Source organism: Strix uralensis, chromosome 3 (assembly GCF_047716275.1).
Source record: "Strix uralensis isolate ZFMK-TIS-50842 chromosome 3, bStrUra1, whole genome shotgun sequence".
Classification (NCBI taxonomy): domain Eukaryota; kingdom Metazoa; phylum Chordata; class Aves; order Strigiformes; family Strigidae; genus Strix; species Strix uralensis.
This window is the reverse complement of record NC_133974.1, coordinates 58,519,371-58,541,744: the sequence shown is the minus strand read 5'-3', so window position 1 is coordinate 58,541,744 and position 22,374 is coordinate 58,519,371. Positions and strand designations below refer to the sequence as shown.

Below are 22,374 nucleotides of genomic sequence, written 5' to 3'. Positions count from 1 at the left end.
TTTGTTACTCTGATTTGGAAGTTCACTCTTCCATAGGTTAGAGTCGAATGCTTACATGACTAATAAAAAGCTCCCCAGCGTGCAGGGTCATTAGATGAAGAGTTCCACGCTGTCGCTTCTGATGCTCAAATTCTCTCACAGAGAAACTGGAACTCCTCTTGCCTCGATTTCCTTGCAAAGCATAATCATTTTCACACTACCTTCAAGTCCCACATGGCATTACCAGTGCTAACAGAACAGTTTGTATACCCAAATCTAACACAGCCCATAGTCTGTGGGGGAAAGGAGAGGTCTGCTCGGCATATGTGGCTATACTGTCTTCCACTGTAATAGTCGTAATCTAAGGGGTATATTTTCACCTATTTGCCCTGGAGACTTGCCATAAAATATCACAAACAGCCAAAAGAGTTATATATCTTGGTCTCTACATATCACAGCAAATATATAATACTGTACACAATTCATCAGCTAAAGCTCTTGGCAGAAATTGCTTGATGTTCTAAGTCTGCTCAGAGGTTTGGAGGCTTTGGAGTTTTATAGTGGTAAATTAACAACTGAGTTATTTGACACCATTCAGCATCATGGAGCACAGCAGCATTGAGGGAAGGGAGACAGCAATCTCCTCTATTGGCTGTTTCTGTGTGGGGTTGGATGTCTAATATTAGTGGAGTCTTGCAGACAGGGTAGAAGAAAACTGTTAGAAAAAACCTAATCTTAGTTGGTAGCACTTAGGTGTGCTTTAGGTGCTAAGCTGCTGAGTGTATCAAGATAGTTATACAAAGTCACCTAGAAAAAATTTAGCGAACGATAAAGGTTATTGGCAGAATGGTGCCCTAACACAGATTAGTGAATGTGGGAGACCAGTATAGCCTCTTTTCTCTCAAACTTCTTGCAGACTCCTCTTCAGCCTTTGGATCACCAGTGGCACCAACCAACTGTTTAACATGGTTCCAGTAAGGCCTCCCACTGGACCACCAGTGGAAAGTCTCAGCCCTCCAAAACTTACACACCATCAGACAGGATACAGATGGTCTTTATTTCAGAGTTAGGCTCTGAGATAAACAGCTGGTGCCAAAATCTCTCCTGTCCATCTCACGAGAATATTAATTTGGTGCAGCTTGCAGAGTACATGGAAATTTGTATCACACAGCTATGATCCTTGTATATTCATAAAGAATAAAGCAAAGTCTCTTTTTCTCTTCTAAGCCAGACAAAAGGTATTAGCACATCCTGTTCCTGACCTTTCACTATGACAGCAGCTGACAGTATTTTAGAAAGAGAGGAAATGTATGATCCAATGAGCATTAGCTAAATTTGAAGCAAGATGGAGACAGTTATCTCACCATTTTCCATAATCTTCACTGAATCTTTCAGAATAGAAAAAAAATAGGACATACTTTATATAGCCACATGTTCCGTCTTCTCCACTTTTCTCATTTATCCAGCTTCTTTGTTCTGAGCTGGAAATGGCTTTCATTTTTTTAACAATTTATTGTTAAAGCCAGAAACAGGCAAAAAGAAATGCCTGTTAGAGCCCCAAACATTTCACTAACAAACTGTTTCCCTGTCACAGCATTTGAACTTCCAAACTTTCTTTCCATTTTGATGAATTCACCTCGATTTGCTTGCTGTCTCATCAGAAGTTTAACTTACAACACAATGAGGCTGTAATTCACATCTGATACTTGGTGGAATTCCCAACCCCAAAACGCAGCCAAGCAGTCAGAATGGACCTAACTGTACCCTGTATTCATTTCCTATTATCATTACTGCAAACTGCTGATAACAGAAACTGCTCCTTCCAGGCCCGCTCTGGCACAGCTGCATGTCAATGACAAAAGCAAAGGATAATCCCATGCTCTTAATTGTTCTTCAAATCCTGGCAGTGCCGGTCCTTGTATTTGTAAGCATCAGTACATTTTGCTAAAACTACTGTAGCTGTGTTTCATTTCTTCTTCTTAATGCATTGGATGGGCACCAGGAGAAGATTATTCTGTCTGGAGGGCTAAGTACTTATTTTATGCTGTGCTGTAACATTTCTTTTAACAAGACTTTCACTCTTTCATGTTTATTTTTATCCAGAGGGAAAAAAAAAGATCGAAGAGAAAATTTTGCATGCTTTAAAAAGTATGTTCTTTCTAACTACTAAACTTTCCAGAGGCCAAAAGGAAACAAAGATGAGGAACTTATGTACAGCTGTTGTATTCTTTTGTGCTTTGTTAAACATGGTTAACATGGTGCATCTCCCTCAAGGGTCACTGCTCTAAACAATATGAAGGTTAGTTACACATAATGTAGCAATGAATATTTCAGTGGGTTGGACCGGTCACTTCACTTTTACAGCTCCTGGCGCTAATAACAATATAATTCCCATCTGCCTCCCTTTTGATAAGGGAAACAGTTCTCTCCTGCTGCAGCCTGACCGTGCCAGACAAAATGCTATTTGGAGTAAAAAAAACCCATAGTATTTGAAAACCAAAGCATTAAATGTTAAGTGACTGCACTTTGGAATGGATTTCCAGTGCTTCAGTCACACACACCAGAAGGATAAAACCTGTAGGGACATACTTTTCATATTCCTAGGGAAAAATCTCTCCTTGAAACAAATGAGTTTTAACTGGACTCACGGGGCTCCCAGCTTTACTTTGAATGTACTTTGACACAGTGCCCACTGTCCTTCCCACCTGCTCTTCCAGAATCTCCCCATTCCCCCCACTACTGCCCTGCAGCCTGAGGCTATCTGACCTTGTTGACTTTCCCTTTTTTTCATGTCCACCCTCTCTCCTTCATAACTTTGTGCTTTCCTTTTGCAAAAGTAATGCCTCCTTCCAGCACCCATTCAGATTCTTATTTCCCTCTCTTCCCCAGGTTCAAGCCATGATGTGGTCATTTGGTCCCTTCTCACTCCTCCTGAAAATCTTCTTTCTACCTGCCCAGCAGTCCTTCCACGGGCCCACTCTGGGTTTAGATTATGGAACCCCAAATGAATAAATTATATCACCAAAGCAACAACAACTTGTAATCAACAGAACCGCCCCCCCCCCCCAAACCTTCATGGTGCTTTAGGAGGCTGTAAACTCAACATCCTGCAATTGCTTCAGGCAACGTACAAGCAGAACATTATTCCCCAGAGCCTGGGAATCCCTCCTATAATCTACTTCAGGTGGGATTCATGGACCCTCCACTCCTCAGCACAGGCCTGCCTCCCACTGTGCTGCACCCACACCATCGCTGCTCCTGGATGGGGGGCCAGCAGCTGGGGTGGCATTTGTCACAGCACCAACAGTGATGGGCATGAGAAGAAAAAGTTACTTCCAAATGGGAACCTAAAAAAGTAGGGGCAACCCATGCTCAAGACCAACCTATAATTTTCACTTCATAGGCACTAGAAACCTGATTTTCCTGAATCTGAAAATCCCCCTGAAATCCCCCTGAAAGTAAAAAGAACTCAAATCACAGAATCACAGAATCATCTAGGTTGGAAAGGACCTTGAAGATCATCTAGTCCAACTGTTAAACTAGCACTGACAGTTCCCAACGACACCATATCCCTCAGCGCTATGTCAACCTGCCTCTTAAACACCTCCAGGGATGGGGACTCCACCACCTCCCTGGGCAGCCCATTCCAATGCCTAACAACCCGTTCTGTAAAGAAATGTTTCCTAATATCCAGTCTAAACATTCCCTGGTGCAACTTGAGGCCATTACTTCTTGTCCTATCGCTTGTTACTTGGTTAAAGAGACTCATCCCCAGCTCTCTGCAACCTCCTTTCAGGTAGTTGTAGAGGGCGATGAGGTCTCCCCTCAGCCTCCTCTTCTCCAGACTAAACAACCCCAGTTCCCTCAGCCGCTCCTCATAAGACCTGTGCTCCAGACCCTTCACCAGCTTCGTTGCCCTTCTTTGGACACGCTCGAGTAATTCAATATCCTTTTTGTAGTGGGGGGCCCAAAACCAAACACAGTAATTGAGGTGTGGCCTCACCAGTGCCGAGTACAGGGGTAAGATCACTTCCCTGTCCCTGCTGGCCACGCTATTTCTGATGTAAAGCTGGTGTTGATTAGACCTGTACTAAATCAACAGAGCACCTTATCAAATTAAAGGACATGGCAAAATAGGACACTGGTCTCAGCAAAGCTGAAAGCCTACTAGCAGGAGTAAATCACTGTAAACCCTACTCTTAATGTATATGCCCAAATTAGGATAGCTGTAATTGGATTAAGAGCGCAGCTTGCTGTCTTGTGCTAAATTATCTCAGTGCAGAAGTAGACCCTAATTTATAGCTGGAGTGATGGTTTTCCAAGCTGCCCAGCAATGCAACTGTGTTTGCTCTTCCTCAGGGGAACTGAAGTTCAGTTCCCAGCACCTTTCCCCAGGCTGCTGAACACTGAATCTGTGGGTGGATATGGCAGACTTAGTCTGGGTTAAAATTAACTTGTCTCATCAGGCGGTAGAAGTGGTAACTGCTTTGGAAGGTTGAATTTAATCCTAAATGAAGAAAGAAATATTAGTATTGACATCAAAACTGCATGGTGGCAGAAGTCTTAAGGAGAAAGCAAAGGACAACTGCATAAATATGTCCGTTTCTTGAATGTGCAGCCATTACCTTCCGAAACGGAGAGCTCAGCCAGTTTGTGTGGCAGGTCTGAAGTCCCAGCGCCAGCAGGAGAGCCCAGAATATCTGGTAAAGCGTTCCGGCGGCCTGCCCGTCCTGATGCTGCAAAATCTGTGACCACAGGCTCCACATCAGTCATTGCTGACTCCTTTCCTCATAGCAACATCTGCACATGAAACAAACAGAAGAAGAAAACAGCTGTAGCCCAGGATGGATGTTAATCACCTGCTCAACAATACAACAGCAACAGGCTTTGCCCAACAGGTCTTTTGTTACTAAAAGCTATATATTTCAATACTGAGTGCTTAAGCTTTATTTGTGCCCCAGAAGAAGATAAAAAGAATCTCTGCATTTCCTTACGTTGCCATTTGCACATCAGACTAGCACAGTGAAGAGCTCTGTACCTACAAGGAACCTTTGGATGGGGTCATCGACAGCCCTTTCTGCCAGCCACTTGTATGGTTTTTTATGACCTGATGCCTTTTTAAGTGGTTTTGTCATTCAACTACTCGGAAGGGAACTGAAACTCTACTTTGTCATACTGTCTCTATGAAGCAAAGCATGTTTATTATGAATCTTGTTTAGATTCTTATTCAGAATCTTGTTAGAACAAACTCCTTTCACAGAGAAGCATATTATACAAAAAATACCTCTCAAAAACCAAACTAAAACTCTTCATAAAATTTCTTTACCCTGCAGATATCAAACCATTTGTTTTCCTCTGTTCCTTGTTAGCATGGTTTAACCTCAGCTTGTGCATGTGATTTTTATCTAATAAATAACTGAATCCTGGAAACAATAGAACTAACAGCGCTCTGCTCCCTCGATCCCTGTCTCAAAGCCCATTGAATTGCATGGGAAAACTCCTGCTGACCAAAATGGGCTTTGGATCAGGCACAGAGGGGTTTGCAGGACCACAGCCAGGGGCACCAGCTTAAGTGAGAACACCTGGAAGCAGGAGGAGGTGGTATTTTGCTGCAAGTGGCACACACAGATAGTCCGTGAAAACTGCTATTAGCAACTATATTATTAAGAATCACAAAAGACTATTATACCAGCATTGTACACAATAATTTCTGATAAGTAACTGAGTAATTTCTAATAGTTAGGCATAAATGGTTCAATTAAAAATAATATTTGCTTGCCTTATATGAATGCAGTTCTGTGTGCAATGTGGGAACAGGAATATTGTCTCTTTGTGTAAAGATGGTCAGTGCTTTGTGTGGGAAGGGATACAGATGGGGCTGGGGACTAACCTGGTGGGAGGCTGTAAGCTTTCGGTTGACAACTGGCTGTATTTAGAATAAGAATTGGATAAGGAAAGTCTCAATCATTCTAGCGTTGTTCATATAGGAAGCAAAGCACCATAGTCCCATTTCTAAAATTCTGCTAAGGTTGGGAAATACCAGTACTCGCATTTCAAGGATAGAAAAACCGAGGCAAATAGAGATCAAACATGATTTGCTGATGTGCACGAAGGGAGGGGCAGAAATTTGATTACTGATGCTGACCTGGTGTTTCCACCACAAAGATCATTTTCCTTTTCTCCCTCAAAGTGCCCTTCAGCTGTGTCACTTCAACAACAAGAATAAATATTCTTAATCGTCTTTATATCTCTAAATACTTTGTAATAAAAGACATGAATCCTTCGTGGCAAGAAACAAAGGCATGAGTAAAATATGCAAGTCTGAAAGACGACTTGCATGCAAATAAACCACTTTCTTTAACCAGAGTCAGTAACTGAACATTCTGACCTGGAGATTTAGCAGAAAGTTCCCATCTTGCATGAAAAGTCAGGTCAAGTCCAAATAAATCTTTTCCATAAGTAGCAAAAATTAAAAAAACTATACATGGACATTCAAGAATGCAACTTCAAGAAAATATACAAATTATGTGTATCAACATTCTCGGTTAGCATTATACTATGTATTCATGAAAACAGGTGAGGGCTGCACTTGACAAGAAATATCAAAATAACAAGAATGAATCCATATTTACACACACAGTCTCATGGGTTTCTGTGGGTGTTCACATTTTCTTAACTGTAGGTGTCCTAAATATATTTCTCCACATGCTCACCAGAGCAAGTAGAGACTGTAAATTACACTTCAGAACAGAAAATACTCAGGATCTCCTTTTGCTTGGTAAAGCTGTTAAAATTTGTTCCCAATGACAAAATACCAGTGTTTCTGCCCCTTTCATTTCAGCCATTTAATTGGTGAGACAATAATACTGTTGTGAGCTGACTGCTGTTCACATAAAGATCTACAGAAAGACATTAACATCAAAACACCCAAAAAATTCCTCAAACCTGCCATGTCGACTTGTTTTTTTTCTCTTTTCTCTCCTAAATGGTTACTTTTTACATGGAGAAAATCTGCTCTATAACTCATGCTATATGAAACTACTCTCTTCTGCAGTACAGTTTCATTTTACCTACCGTGTGCACTTGTTTCAAATCCCTCCCTTTCCTCTCCAGCCCATCTCCTCCTCTGATGTAATCTCCCTTCATTGCATTATACTAGACAACTCAGGAAGATGATGGAGGACACAGTCCCACACACTTTCACGTACGTGAATTTTGATTTATGCACTTCATTAAAAAAGTATGCAGAGACAAATCTAGAACATCTGTCAGACAGAAAATGTGCTGATCATTATCCATCAGTCCGGTGGCCATAACTCAAATGTAGCTATCTAAAAATAATAAAAGTACACCATCCCTTATATATGTAGCAGTTACCATTACGTTTTCACCTTTGGTTTTTCTATACTGCACTTAACATATTAGAGGCTGAGGAGAAGACTGAGTTCAGAAGTTCAGGGCTACCTACTGTGCTAGCACAGGATATTCTCTAAGTATATTTGAAAGATGAGGGACTACCCCAGCAGGCTTAGAACTGACATTAAAAATCAAAACTTAAGTTCATTTAGGTCCATATAAATCGAAACTTAAGTCTACCTCCAAATATATGACAGACCATACTCAAAATAGCTTGCTGCTGTACTTTAGATAAATGGCATTTCATTCTTTAATGTTCTAAGGAACTCTTCAATTTCATTCTCATGCTCTCTTATAATAGTATTTTCTGAGGCCTATATCCAAGTAAGGATGTGGAGTTTCTCCACTCTTCATCTGTTTCTACCTTTAATTTTTTTAACATAACCATCAGGAAATAACTATCTTGGCATCCTCTTGCATCTGTTATGTGTAGTATTTTTCATGGTTCCTCAGAGAGTAAATACTAACCACAGTGTGCACAGCACCTATTTTCTCAATTCCACTCCTCCTCCCACTGGCAACATCTCCTTCAGCTTCACTGAACTCATTTTGCTGTAGCCTTATCCAAGTTAAAAGATACTTACATCTTGCCAGTGCCGGCATGCAGTTGCTTCTCTCGGCTTCCAAATTACTGTTGTCATTTTTCTCCCATGTCACTGCTCACCAGACTAATGGTGCGCATCTCTAAAAGAACAGTGACAGATTTCCAGAGCAGAAGGTTCTGTACTTCCCCAGCTCCCTTTTTTCCATAGCAAAAACAAGGCCACCCAAAAGCAGAAGGGGACTGGTGGAAAACAGATTTGAGCAGGGATGCAGGCTGTCTGCAGAGGGTCAACAGCAGGAAGGCAGGTGGACCTCCCAGAAAAGCTCACCTACTAAAATTAGAGACCAAAGGCTTTGACTGTCATCCCAAGTAGTACTCCATCAGTACTCCATGGCACCAGACTAACCTTGCGGCCCATTACTGGGCTATGACATAACACTAAGGAGTTTTGGGGAATACTAGGTTAATATTCTCATATACGCCTCTGAAATCCCTGCAGGACCACCCAGAATGCACAACACACCACTCAGGTATGCAACAGGGAAGGAAATGCTCTGCTTGTGAAAACTGACTACAACCAAAAGTAAAAGTCAATTAGTGGATCTATCGGACATTCAAGTGTCCTCAGACAAAGCAACGGCAGGTAAACTACCAGCGAGATTTTCTCCAAGTGAGACAGCTAGTTTGTTAACCTATAAATCTTTTTTTGTTGACAGCAGAGCCAGACCCCTGGGGGGAAATGAGTCACAGAAGCTGGTGAGATTTAAATAAATGACAAAGGAAAGAACAAGTAAGTCTCCTGAAACAACTTGTGTTGAGGATCAAGGGAAAAAATGCTTTACGGTGCTCAGTTGTAGCAGGTGCCATTGTCCACATTAAATGTCAGTGCTGTCTCTTCCTCACCCTATCTGTTAGGAAGTAGATAAATCACCACCTTATGTATTTGTGAAAGCTCTTTTTTCTTCTGATCTTTTTACTGTCTTATACAGAGACAAAATACTGATTTTGTTCTGTTTGTAAGGACAAACTATTCCTCAGGAAATGTCAAAAGATTCCTGACATTGATATTGTTGCAACTCCACGCAGGAGACTGAAAGACCAAACACATCACTCCTTGCCACTCAGGCACTCCTCTCAAAAACTTTTCTTTAGGTCTTACAAATAGTCTCTGTCTGCACTATCAAGAGAAGGCTACACTTTCCACTGTTCCTTCTGAATGCCCCTTAGCAGGAACAAACTGGAAAGCATGAAATCGTCTCACAAACACCTGAAAAGTACAATAGCCAAGTAGGACTTCTAGAGCCAGATTGACTGATTTTGTGTCTTGATGGTCTCTTACTGTAAGATGCATTTCAGCATCTTACTTTGTTCAGAAAGAACTTCAGACCTTTTAGTTGTGTTTAGTTGATTTTTATTTACTTGTAAGCAATGAGTGTTCTCCAAGCACCTTCACCCCAAAAGCCTGTAGGTACAGAAGTTTCTAAGTAAGGACAACAGAAAACTTACTGAATTAAGTGCTTCCCACTCTGCAACTGAGATGAAAACTACATCTCCTTGCTACGCAGTTGCCACCGCTTTCACATCCTCTTCTGCAGCAGCTGCATCCTGATGGCTTTGCCTCCTCTTCCCAAAGATCTCAGAACAGTCTCATTATACGTGCTCATGTAATCCTTATGCTTTATCCTGAAGCATTACTGGACCACAGAAAAGGAAAAAAGCCAGGAACATTCATGCTTTTAAAGAAGACAGTCCAGAGATTATGATGGTAACTAACAGTAACCTGGGCACTTGTGTAACAATTTTTGTGAAAAAAATTTCTGTGTGTTTTTTCACATCAATAACATTTGTAACACACTTGTAAGCCTAGTCCTGGGAAGCACACAGAAAAATTAAGCAAGCGGTCTTTACAATATCTATATCAAACACAGGAGTCTCGATTCTGTTTGGGGCTTCAGACAAGAGACCACACATTTCTTAATACACAGAAGCAATATAGCTAACTATACAAAAGTCAGAAGTGAATCACTCAGGAAAAAAAGTAAATTTGTTAGCTTTCCAGTTTTTTAATACATCACTAAAGTTGAAACAAGAGTTCCTATTATTATTTCATGTTAGAAAGATGATTTAGGTTTCCTGTACCAGTGGAGATGGCGTCTCTAGTGCATGTTCTCTGAAAAATTCATAAGTTGTTTTCCCATATAGGGAAACTAAATTATATCCCATCTCAGTAAATCTACAGTGCAGATGCATGTCTGAGTCCTTCTACATATTCTTTCTCGGTCTGGATGTTACAGCCCATATAACATGCTATTTTTGGTATGATATTTGAAAGTTTGGTATATTGTATATCAGATAGTCACTTTTGGTTCTTTTCAGCATACAGAGTCGGACAGACATTTGACACAAATGTCGTGTGTTCTGCTCTGGATACATGACTTACTCTTGTACCTGGGGGAACGTCCTTACCGATAATGTGCAAAAATGGCTTCCAGACATGATTTTCCTAGTCCCAAACTGGTCAGTCTGGGATACCAAGATTACACCATTCCTTCATTTCCTGCCTCATGCTCTCAGAAGCACTGAATGAAGGTCCAAGATCTTGATCATGTTGTTCTGATGCTCATCAGTTTGGGGCACAGAACCTGAAAACCTGGGCCAAAGCTGTAGGATAAAGACAGGAGCTTACAAATTTTGCCCCTTGGTAAGTCGAATTTCTAGATAAATCTTGTTTATGCTTTCATGAGGAATGGCTGAAGATGGGGAATTAATTTTATTAAGGACCATCACAAACCTCACCAATCTTCAGCTCGAAATGTAACATATATCTTAACATTTGCTGCCTCCTGTATAGTACCTAAAAAGCATATTATGTGCACTTGTATAGACACTCCAGCTGAAAGGACTGGTATAAACCAGTATGCCATCACAGCGTTACAAGGTAGCTATGGCATGAAACCACCTTCTATACAAATGAAATGGGATGGACTTTTTTCTTCCTCAGACGGGTACTTCAAAACTTTCAGTTGAATTTTCTTAGCACTTCCATAAAGCCAGTATTATACTCATGGAAAAGACAAGAGGAAAAAAAGCCATGTAACTTATTAGTCATCCTGCTTTTATGTTTCTGGAGAACACACAGATACCATGGTGTGGTTCACCCTCTACAACCCCGTACAGAGTAGAACAGCTTTACTGTGAGCTGTGTTTGACCCTCAGTACACACAGTGCTCTGATGCACGGAAAAACACATTACAAAACTAATAGCAGTTCTAAGTAATGGTACAATTTTGCTGCTGTGAAAGAAAATAAGGAAGAGAGGAGAAGGGGTCATGATACTGACAACTGAATCAGAAGTTATCTGCAGCAAGTAATAAATGAAGTGACATTAGCTGAAGGCAGTCAATACCAGGCAAGCGAGCAAGTCACTTTCCAAATGTCTCTGAGTGACCAAAAGCAATGACAGACATAAGCTTCAGTCGACTTCATGGGAAACACAATTCAACAGGGAAGAAACTTTAATGCACCAGCTATGCTGGAAAGAAATGAAAGGCATCCCCTACTATGGAATAAGAAATGAAGCTCCATGGAAACAAACCAACCAGACTAATTCTTCCTCTTATATTTTGGCCATTCATCCTCACAGAGTTTTCATTTCCTATTGCAAAATGTATAAATATCCCCTGTCCCACGCTCACTTTCTGAGTTCAGCCACAGAGCTCAACATTCCAAATCCTTCCTTAAGATTTGCATCTGGCCTGAAATCCAAGAGAAGTTTGCCCACCCACAGGAACATACCTGAAGAGTGATTTAGGAATTATTTAGAAGTCATTTTTAAGGCTGATTTTGCAGAGGCCCTGCAACTACAACATTGCAGTTAACTTGTATTTATGATTTTTCGCATTGCCAAAGGCACACAAGGAAATGAGTATCCTCCAACCTCTCCAATCAACTTGTTCCTCAGTGTTTGAACTGGGAATTCTTTAGGGAAGAATCAAAGGACTTTTTCCCTCTACTTTGATACCTGCTACCCCAGCATCCCACAAACGCTTCCTGCAACACAGACAAGTCAACAGCTATGTTAGACAGCATACATGTATGTCAGAACTGTATTCTTTATTAGAAGCAGTGAGGGATTTGGTTTTCTGCTTGCCAGCTCTGTGGAAGAAAACTATTCTGACAAAAACCACTGGGAAAGGCTAAGGCAGCAAACAGCTTGTGGCATACTGGAGTCCACTTACACAATGCATTCTAGTAAAGCAATTAGCAATAGATTAGCAATATAAAATGCAATTGAGAAAAAGATTAGTTTACAATTTGGCAGATATATGAGAATCGGATAATCCTATGCACATAACTAATACACGTGTGTACCCAAATTCTCTTACTGGAGAAGGCTCAAGTCTTCTTGAGATCTGACATGAATGAGGAATGTTTCCATCCAGCTCAGAGTGCATCAGGGTGTACCGGTATGTACAAGAGGCTCCCACGAATGGAGATCCTTGTGGAAGTGCTTACAGAAGAGAAGGAGTTACAGAGAAAGAGGACGAGTTGGCTGGTAGCAACATGTGCGCACAAAGGGCTGAAAATCAGGAGCACAAGGATGACAGAGAAGAGGCATGGGGAGCCTGTAACTGTGCTTGTACATAGGAGAGATTAATTGAGGGTCTATGTGAGATAAAGAAATGACATGGCAAGCTAAAGGGACACAGGAAGAAAGAAGAGCTCTGGAGCCTTACTGAGGAAGAGGAATGAAATCAGTAATGAGGAGCTTGTTTGGAGGGCAAGCAGGTTGGAGGCAGGAAGGAAGAGAGGCTTAAGTAAAGTCTGGGGAGCATTTCAGGATACCAGCTGTGCTGGAGGATGTGCAGAGACAGACGAGCACAGCAAAGAACCTATGGACAAGCAGCAAACTAGCTAGGTAGAAGTAAAACAGGTGCTTTTTTTTTGCTTAAAAGAATTTGTATGTAATTATCCCAATATGCCCACATGGAAGAAACCTGAAGAGTCCGCACAAGAAATACAAGGACAGTTTACTACACTAAGGAATTTCTTCCTTTTTTTTTAGGGGAATAAACTATTTTGTTAACAAGACATGTGCCACAACGTCTTGTTAACTGAATATGTAGTACTTGTGAGGACCCTTACAGACTGATGTTGTTTGGAGTCCTCAAAAGAACAAGCAGCTGCAACATGAGCTTCTACACAGACAGGTCTCTCTTTTGCCCTGCCAGCAGCTCCCTTCCAGGAAGAAAAGTCCCTGTTTATTTCATATTCAAACTTCTAGAGGGTCCCCTGAAGGCAGAAGTGGGTTTGGGCTTGCCATTATCAAACTCAGAAAGGATGCAAGCCAGTGCTTCTCTCCATCTAGCTGATCGTGGCAACAGTCTGGCGGTGAGTAGGAATTCCATGTGAACAGCAGCAGGCACCTTGCTAAATCCCTAAACCTTCAAAGCATGGGATTATTTCCATTAAAAAGCAAGGACAAGCTCTCTGAAGCACTTTATTGTTTCAGTTATGCAAATGAAAGCTGACTTTTGATTTTATTATCTTTGTCATGACCAGATAACACTCCGTAATTATATATAAAACCAGATCAATCATGTCTTATTTCTATGATTCTTCCTCCTTCAAACCTATGAGCTATATTTTACATGGCCTGGATCAGACCTGGAGAGCATCCTACCCTATCCATGGACTTCTTCCCTCATTAGCTTCAGTCGCACCTCACTGATGTGGAAATACTTGTGTTTAGCCAGTTTTGCAGTCTCTCCCCTTAGTGCTTCTTTGCCTGAAGATAGGAGAGGATAGTCTCTGTCTTGTAATGATGTAGTTCATGTCTGATCAAATCCAAGCACCATTTTTCTCCTTAAGTCAGAGTAAAACCTTCCTCTTTTAATTTTTTCATTTCTGCATTCTGGTTTCATAGTGCCAAACACACACAAGGAGAAGTCACTATTTACAGATGAAGAATTACTCATAGCAGTCTGTTTCAATTTAAAAAAAAAAAAAAACACAACAAAACAACAAAAAACAACACAACCCAAACCAAATCACCAAAAATTCAAGTGAAACTTAGCAATTAATTACTACTTACTCACAGAAGTCTGGATATAGCATTTAAAGCAAAGTCAGCTTAACCCTCAACTCTTTATTGAGCAAAGTACTAACGTACTACTACAAGCTAATTTTATTTTCTTTAGGATGGCAAGCTGCAACAAAGCTTGTCTTTGTCATGAGTGAGTGTAAATCTAACACTCCAACTTTCTATTATTCTACGCTTTCTTATGCACCAGCCTGAAAGGTAAAGCAATTGACAACTTCAACTATTTCACTAGCGTTTATTGTTGATGAGAGAATCTCTTCCACTCTATTCACAAAAAGCAAACACCAGTCTGAGAGCCACAAAGATATGTTGTAGACATCGCCCCAACACTTCACTCAAACATGATTCTCGGGGTCTCAGCGTTCATCATGAAGCTCTGCATAACTATCTCCCTCCATTATTATTTATTCTGTCTCTTGCTTCAGTTGCTTCTTCTACTCCACACATGATCTGGGTTTCCTGAACTATTCTTCCGTCTCATCCATGAATGCTTCTGGAAATCCAATCCAAACTACTTCATTTGGCATTCTTCACTGGATAGGATGTTGGAAAGAAAATTGTGTTTGCTCAACTCAAAAATATTTAGTTAGTTAATAAAATATTATTTTATTAATTTGGTTCAAGTGTAGCAAAAGGTCTTTGTTTTTGCAAATATAAGTGAACTGCTGCACAGTAATTCTATAAAGCCATCTCAGCTTAAAGGAGAGCTGGTCTACCTGTAAGTTTTTCCAATGACATTTTTATAACTAATAAAAGATATTTTCTCTCCTTAAAAACTTTGTCTTGACCATGTCCTTAGGCCACCACAGGTGCTGGAAAATTATACAAAATCATTTTGGTTCAGTTTGGCCTGAGCCTGGGCAGAAAACAGCCATTTGGCATGTGAAGTCTAATACAAACAAAATGGAACTAACTCCCAACTGCAAGTCACCCTTTAATGAGTTACTGAAGCTTCCTACTGCCGTGCTCGACATGTCAGTGACTTTAACATTCACAAAGATGAAAAATCAATAGGACATACGGTTACATTTTGAGAAGTTATATAACTTTTCTGCACTGTCTTCTAAAATTGCATTTTAAATCTGGACCCTCAGTTCCCTGCTCTGTATGTTCCATTTGTATTTTATTTATGCTTTAGCATATATTTTTACTTCAGTTACAATATTTCTTCAATATTAAATGAATAATTTTTCATTTTAATTTCATTCTCTGACATACATCATGCTTACTCTAATACAATTCCACTCAGGTCATATCCTCTAGAGCACACCTGTTCAATCTTGGTAGCAGTCCTGTTTACTGATTTTAATGAAATTACAGGTAGAAAAATCTGCCCCATCTCATGGTGACTCACCAAGAAAGCAGACTGAGATTCAAGAAATGTGTCTTCCTTTAGGCTTATAATTTCAGTTAAATAATGACCTTGACTCACAAGACTTCCCAATTATATTTACAACAGACTTTTAACTTACAAATAAAAAAAAAAAAAACTAAATCAATTACAATTCACTGAAACTTATTCAGATAGTATAGGCTTTACAGTTTGATCCTGCAGTTATGCATGCACTTAACTTTATCTAATTGCAAGGCTTCTGTTGCTTCCATTGAAATTTGATAATACAGACAGGAGACAGCACTAGGAATGCGCTCTTTAACATTCAGGAGCAGCACATCACTGGGTCAGATTTCTCCCACTCAGATTTGGAGATAAGAATTGTCTCCAGTGGATCAGACACCTGTCAATACAGTCCCTGGTTATTTGTCTGCACCAGAAATTCTGTGACTGCAACTTAACAGACAGAGACTGCAGAATATTTACATGCATGCAGAGGCACAATCAAAACAAGGCAACTCTCAGATTTACTCCTCTGCCAGAAAATTTTTAGATTGCGGGAAAAGCTTACCAGAATTTTCCACAGAATAGGGAACGTTGGGGCACAAATATCTGAGAGCATCTTGTCCTTAAATTTTCTGGGAATGAGCCAGCTACACCCTGCTCCACTGATTAGCACCGATGAAACAGAATTTCAAATAAATGAAAAAAATAACCCTGAACACACAATCTCTTGAGGACTAATGATGGAAACAAATAGGCTATATGATTAGCCACAGTACGCACTAAGACCCTTCTCCTTGCAACTTATTTTGGATTAATTTTACACTTCAGGTCAAGGGTTTATCTGCAGTACTACACTTGCTCCTGCCTTCCTATTTTTAGATGACTCCATTTGTTTCCTCTGTGTCTCTGCTGAAAGGGTATCATTCTTCACAGCGATTTATAAACCTCCCTGACTTTCATGCTATTTCAGAGTGTCTCTTCTTCCTATGAGAATAGGCCTAATAGGTGAAATTCATACTAGTTATAAGCCTAAACTAGTCAGTAGAATTACACCTGGGATTCATTTGGTTTAATTTCTTTAGCCTTTCAATATACTTCTATTTTATGAAAGTATGAATCATCTCTATTACCCTCCAATGCCCTTAGGCTAGGACATTCTAGGACATTAAAACAGCCTTCCTGTCTTAGACCTTCACAGTTATAGACCAGTTTGGTAAAATAGACATATTTTGATCAAAATTCTAGTAAAATATACTAAGGAAATTATTTTATGGTCTCCCTGAGCTTACTCGGCAATTGAGGAAAATTATTGTCTCTCAGAAAAGTAAGCCCTAGAAGCAAACCCCTACCTCCAAATATTACAGCCTATCTGCTGTTCAAGAACAAACACCAAACAGTCATTTCCAAGGCATGTACTGGACTGGCAGTCAGCTAATTTCAACACAGTTGAATTAATGTATTTTAAATTAATTCAACTAAAATTATCTCTAATTAAGGCAGATGGTTTTAAAAGAGTCTTTTCCATTTGGGTAAATGATCCTTCAGTAAACATGCCCTGATATCAAAACACCTGGATAAAGTGCTTCAAATAAGGATGAAAAAAAGTGTATTTATATCCTAAATGATAAGGCAGCTGTGAAAACAACCAGTATATATATAGGACCATTTAAAAAATGACAAAGTAGAAAGTTAAAATGTGCTCTTTATAAATTACTTAAATGCAGTATGGCCGGACCCTTAAGCTATTTTAGCTGGAATGCCACTAGGCATAACACTTTTATATAACTTTCTTAATCTACATGGGCCATTGCCACTTAAGGAAAAGTGAAGGGATGGAAACCAAAATATAAGGAAGCTATCAAGTCTTGTTCCTATTTGTCATACAAACATTAGTTGGGAGGTCCACACACTGAATCTTTCGGTTTTAGGAACCTAACAATCAACTTTCTTTTTCCTTGTCCTTATTATTTTTAACATTTAGTCTGTTATATTCTGAGAGGTCAGTTTAATTTTGACATGTCAGACCAGAACCATTCTTCCACAAGAAGCAGCAAAAGCAACAAGCAAGATCTGTCTGAGCAAATGTTTTTACTTTGCTTTCCTTTGAAGCAGAATTGGGTGGGATTTTCCTACTGAAAACTGTTTTCCATTGTAAAGGTATTTGCACTTCCACTGCACAGGGGTCTGTTGGAATCATGCCATTCCTGAATCACATCAATTTTAATATAACTTTTTTACTAGGTCCAGGCAAGAGAGAGCTCACCGACTGCTGCCAAAGAGCTGTTTGCCTGTAGTCAGGTGCTGGCACAGGGTGGGAGGACAGTCATCTTGAGTTACTATGGATTAGGCGAGTGCTTTAATCGCTAGGCTCTTCATTATCTCTGAAGTCCTCACTTGCTGGTTTCATCCCTGCAAGCACACAAACCCTCACCGGGTTTCCTCACCCTGGAAAGTGCCTGTGTACAGTCACAGTGGTACAGGTAATTTCGTAAAATGTTAGGAGGCCAGGAAAGCCCAGACCTTTCTCAGCTTTATCAGAGGAAGGTGGTTCCTTTGCGCTCTCATCTGGCCCCAAGACCAAGATGATCAAACCCTGGCAGCCACACAGGCCATGTAGGAGATGGGGCATCTTCCACCTCAACTCCTCCCTCCCTTACCCTGAAAGATGCAGCACCAGCCCTGCCTCCTCTCTTCCTACCCTCCCATGGCAGCAAATGCCTTCTTTCCTCTTTCTCTGGCCTTCTACAGCAGAAAATTCACACACTACCCCTAGGACACTCTCACTCCATGCAGAAAGTGTCAGTGCCCCCCTCTCCATCCAGCCTCTCCCACCCTGTCCCGCAGGAGGACCACAGCAAGAGCCTTCACCATCCCTGCAGAGGCTCTTCCCCAGGCAGCACCAGACGTGAACCACCCTGCAGAAAGACAGAAGAATGAGCAATGCAACCCGGAGAGGGGGAGTTAATCCCATCTGCCATTTCACTCGCTCACTGAAGGCACTCTGAAAAATGAGGCACCTGAAAGAACCCACTTCCAGTTAAAAACTACTGTACAGTGCTGACATTTTACAGCCTTCAGATTTTATGTTCAGTTGGAAATACCACCCTTTGCAAGCTCCTCTTAGGATTTTGCAGCCTCCACAGCATTTGGCCAGTGTGTATACATACCTGTGTAGTATGTTGTGTGAGTTCAGGAACTGCTGAATGCTCAGAAAAAAAATTTCCCATCTGCTAAGCTAATGACCTCTTCTAAAATGTCTATGAGCTCTGAACATTTCCTTTTTTAGCTCTGCCAGCATAATCATATTACAGCCTGACACCTGGCAGTGTAAATTAATCTTTTTTTTTTCCCCATGCAAATTGCTCAGAAGTGGATTTTTTTCCCCATTTTGTCTTATTAAGCACGGAAAGGGAGAGAAGGAGAAAAACAGATAGGCATTAATCACTGAGAGAATCTTTTTACAAACTGATAGTTCTGCTTCTAGGCAGACTGAAGTCAACACCAAGACCGTTTTGGGGGATACATTCTACAAAGATGCATCTTTCCCAGAAACACACAGACCTAATTCATTGCTTAATGGTAACTCCACAGGAGTTTTGTTTGTGTAAGCATGGAGCTGAGCTTTTCAAAACAAAAACCTGGAAGTGATACTGAGTGTAAAGTACCGATCTTTGGGGGGGTTATGCTGATGTTGTACTACTCAAAACATTTACTCCTTGTTTTATGTACTGGCATTTACTTCTGTATTAAGACCTATTATCTTCAAAAGGTCAAAAATAAGAAGCATGCTTGCCATGCTCTCCTGATGAGCACATATCCTTAGAGATGGTAGATTCCCTTTTTCTAAACTCCACGCAACACTGGAGATGAGTAGAGCCTACACCTCCTCCCTAGAGTCTTGCATGAATCTAGGTGGAGAACTGCAGATGGTGTGATTTCAGGGGACTCTTTTTTTTCTGCAGATGACCTCTTCTTCTTGAAGAGCTACAAAAGACTACAGGCCCCATGGGAAGCATTTTTCTCTGGTTTTCTCTGCTACATTTTTACGACTCACTAAAATAAGCAGTTGCATATTTTATCTTGTGTTTTTTCTCAAAAAAATGCAGAAATAATTCTAATTTTCTTGATTGCAGGTGAAGAGGCATGACGTTTCACCAAACAGACCTGTATGCTACACTCATTTTGAAACTATGGGCCACACACATTCTGTTCCTTATAACATCAACCAAACCACTACAAATTTCTTCAATGAAACAGAGGTTTGGGGGAGAACTGACAGAAAATAAGTATCTGTAGACATCCCTTCACAAAAGCCTTGCTCATTTATTCTGGTAGGAGAAAAGAAAGAGTGAGATTTGTTCCTGCCTTAGAAGTTTTACAACTCCTCCCTAAACTGTAGAGAGTGACTCAAATTTGTGAGGATGTGTGATGGCCAGGTCCAAGCACAAGCAGCTATTTGTGCTCACTTCAGAGCTGTTCGTGTCCAGTGCTCCATCTCAGCCTCCTCCTGGTCACAGAGAGCTCCTGAAACCTGGCCGTGACATGGGTGTCTCTACAGGACTGATTTGACAAACTGCATTTGAAGACCCACATGAACAGTTTTGCCTGATGAATCCCTCTTCCCCTCTGAAGAAGGAAGAGATGCACCCACAGAGAAACGGAACCCCTATCTGTACTTCTCAGCAGGGAACTCCCTAAAGCACTGACAGTCACAGCCAAAGAACAAAATTTGAACATATAATCTAGAGTCTTTTTGGTTTTTAATCTAACCACATTTATTATACCAAACAAGATGCTTACTCTAGTGTGTCAAAGGAGAGTCTGGAAAGACAAAGCCGACTTTCACAGTGTGTAAAGGCCAGCAAGCAGGAGAACATCGGCAAAGCTATGAATATTTAAATAAAGGGGAACTTCTCTGTTTGCCTAGTTTGTTCAAGTTGGTATGGAGACAAGCACAGGTCTTTAGTTAAAGTTCATTAGGAATAGGATACTTACGAAATCCTGTTAAAATATTTGAAAAACAGCCTAAAAGAGGTACAGAACACAAATGGTAAAATACATAAGAAAAAAGCTACTTACAGGACAGCAAAAAGGGGTTGATGAATACCAGAGACACCCAGAAACAACTAGAATGTGATCTCAATGTCTGGCTTTCAGCTGACTACAGCAAAATGCCAAGGGAAAGCTGAACTGGTGCCAAGAGGGAAACAAAACTTGAATACATTTAACATAAATAAACAGACTACAAAGTCACATACAGGAGCACATACCTTACGGGTAGACTTCTAGACTTCAGCCTTTACAGTCAGGGCATTTCTGGTACAAAAATAACTCCTTAACAACCATGTCATAAAACGAATTCTCCATCCTCCAGTAAAGGAGGGCGAATCTCTCTGCACCAGCAGTGTTCCTACATTCACCTCAAAGGTGGCAACTGCTGCCTGGACACCGTGCAAGAAAGCAAGTCGTGTCTATTCAATAGCATTCTGCTATCTGAAGTGGTAACACGTAATTATGGCATAACAACTGCTAGAAGATAAATAATACTTTCCCACTGCATTTTCAGCAAATGTCTACAACAGAGTTAACATTCCAGCATCTACACACAGAGAATTTCACAGCAGACAAGAAAGCTACCTGGAAATAACCATATTGCTTAATTTTGCATTAGCTGTCAACTGATTTGCATGGAGAACTGACCAGCCTGAAGGGAAGAGGGTCATCTAGCATGGTTTCTTGGCAATCTGCCCAATTCCACACCCCAAAATACCAAGTACCTTAAAGTTCATGGTTCAGGCATGCCTTCAGCCCCATAGCACACAGTCTTTCTTGAAGTGGGGCTGGGCTTGAGCTACAGAAGAAAGTGACCACTTGAGCTGTGGGCAATCACAGAGAGGAACGTCCAGGGAAGTGCCAGCAGCTCTGGTTCCACCGTCTCCTCAAAAATAACCTGCCATCGCACAACTACCAGAGAAGCAAATCACCACTGGAAAAGCCTCCCTGCTTTTAAAAATCAAAAAGGCTGAAACAATTTGAAGCTATATAAATAAAAAAGCTTCTTGTGTGCTGAGTACGTCAGCACAGGAAAAAAAGGAAAGGAACACTGAAGAAAAATTAACTTCTCAGTTGAGGAAATGACTCAACATTTTGTACAAAGTCACGATGGTCTCCACCTGATATTTTTCAAGGGTCAATCACCCACAGGTGGGGGGCACTGAGGGGAAGGTGGAGTTTTATTTAACACTGGATAGGTTTCTTCCAACACAGAGGACCCAAGTTGAGTAAAACTCAACTGCCATAAATCTAGAGCAATCCCCACAGAAGTTATGTTCCTCTGGATGTACACTGGGGCAACCGAGATAGGGGTCTTGCCACAAAAACTCTTCACATCAGCCAATTACTTAGTTACTAACTAAAGTGAAAAAGGGACATTTCAGTGGATGTCAGTGGGATCATCAAGTCAGGTAGCAGAAATAGAAATTAATTTGCCTAGATACATATCCCTTTTTTGTACAGCATCATCTCTATTTCAAATGTTTAACCTAGACATAAAAAGAAGATAAAAAAGGAAGCAATTTGTTTAAATGGTTATATTAAGTTAGCCTTCAAATCACTTATGTATTTATTTGGGTACAGTAGGAAACCACACTAAAGTCTAAACCGATCTATTCAACAATTCAGCACTTGCCAAGTATAGCCTTTTCTTCCCCATATTCTCTCTTGGATGAACATTCTTCCCTCTGCACTTTCATATTAAGTGATAATACTTCATGAAACCCAGTAAAAACTTTGCAAAGGGCTCAGTGAACATCTGCCTGTTCCACAGGTACTAGTTATAAAAAATTACACTCCTGAAAGTTACTAGAATAATAATACAAAGCTCAGCATTTTGAAGTAGTTAGGGGTTCATCATGGAGAGATTAATGGATTCCAAAATACTGTAAAATAAATCATACCACTTCTCAACCTCCACCTCAATGTTTCTGCAACAGT

At 40.5% G+C, this 22,374-nt stretch overlaps 1 protein-coding gene across 7 annotated transcripts in view; it reads right to left on the bottom strand.

Annotated features, from left to right (window-relative positions):
• The window catches only part of PKIB (cAMP-dependent protein kinase inhibitor beta), a 58,668-nt gene that overhangs the window by 1,314 nt on the left and 34,980 nt on the right, over positions 1-22,374 (bottom strand). For 6 of the 7 annotated variants that reach the window (XM_074862404.1, XM_074862407.1, XM_074862401.1 and 3 more), the window contains one exon: positions 4,605-4,779. In XM_074862404.1, the coding sequence (XP_074718505.1) occupies positions 4,605-4,752 (148 nt within the window). In that variant the 5' untranslated portion in view covers positions 4,753-4,779. Of the gene's footprint in view, positions 1-4,604; positions 4,780-9,445; positions 9,634-22,374 lie in introns of all 7 variants that reach the window. The other variant, XM_074862405.1, reaches the window with a different exon arrangement.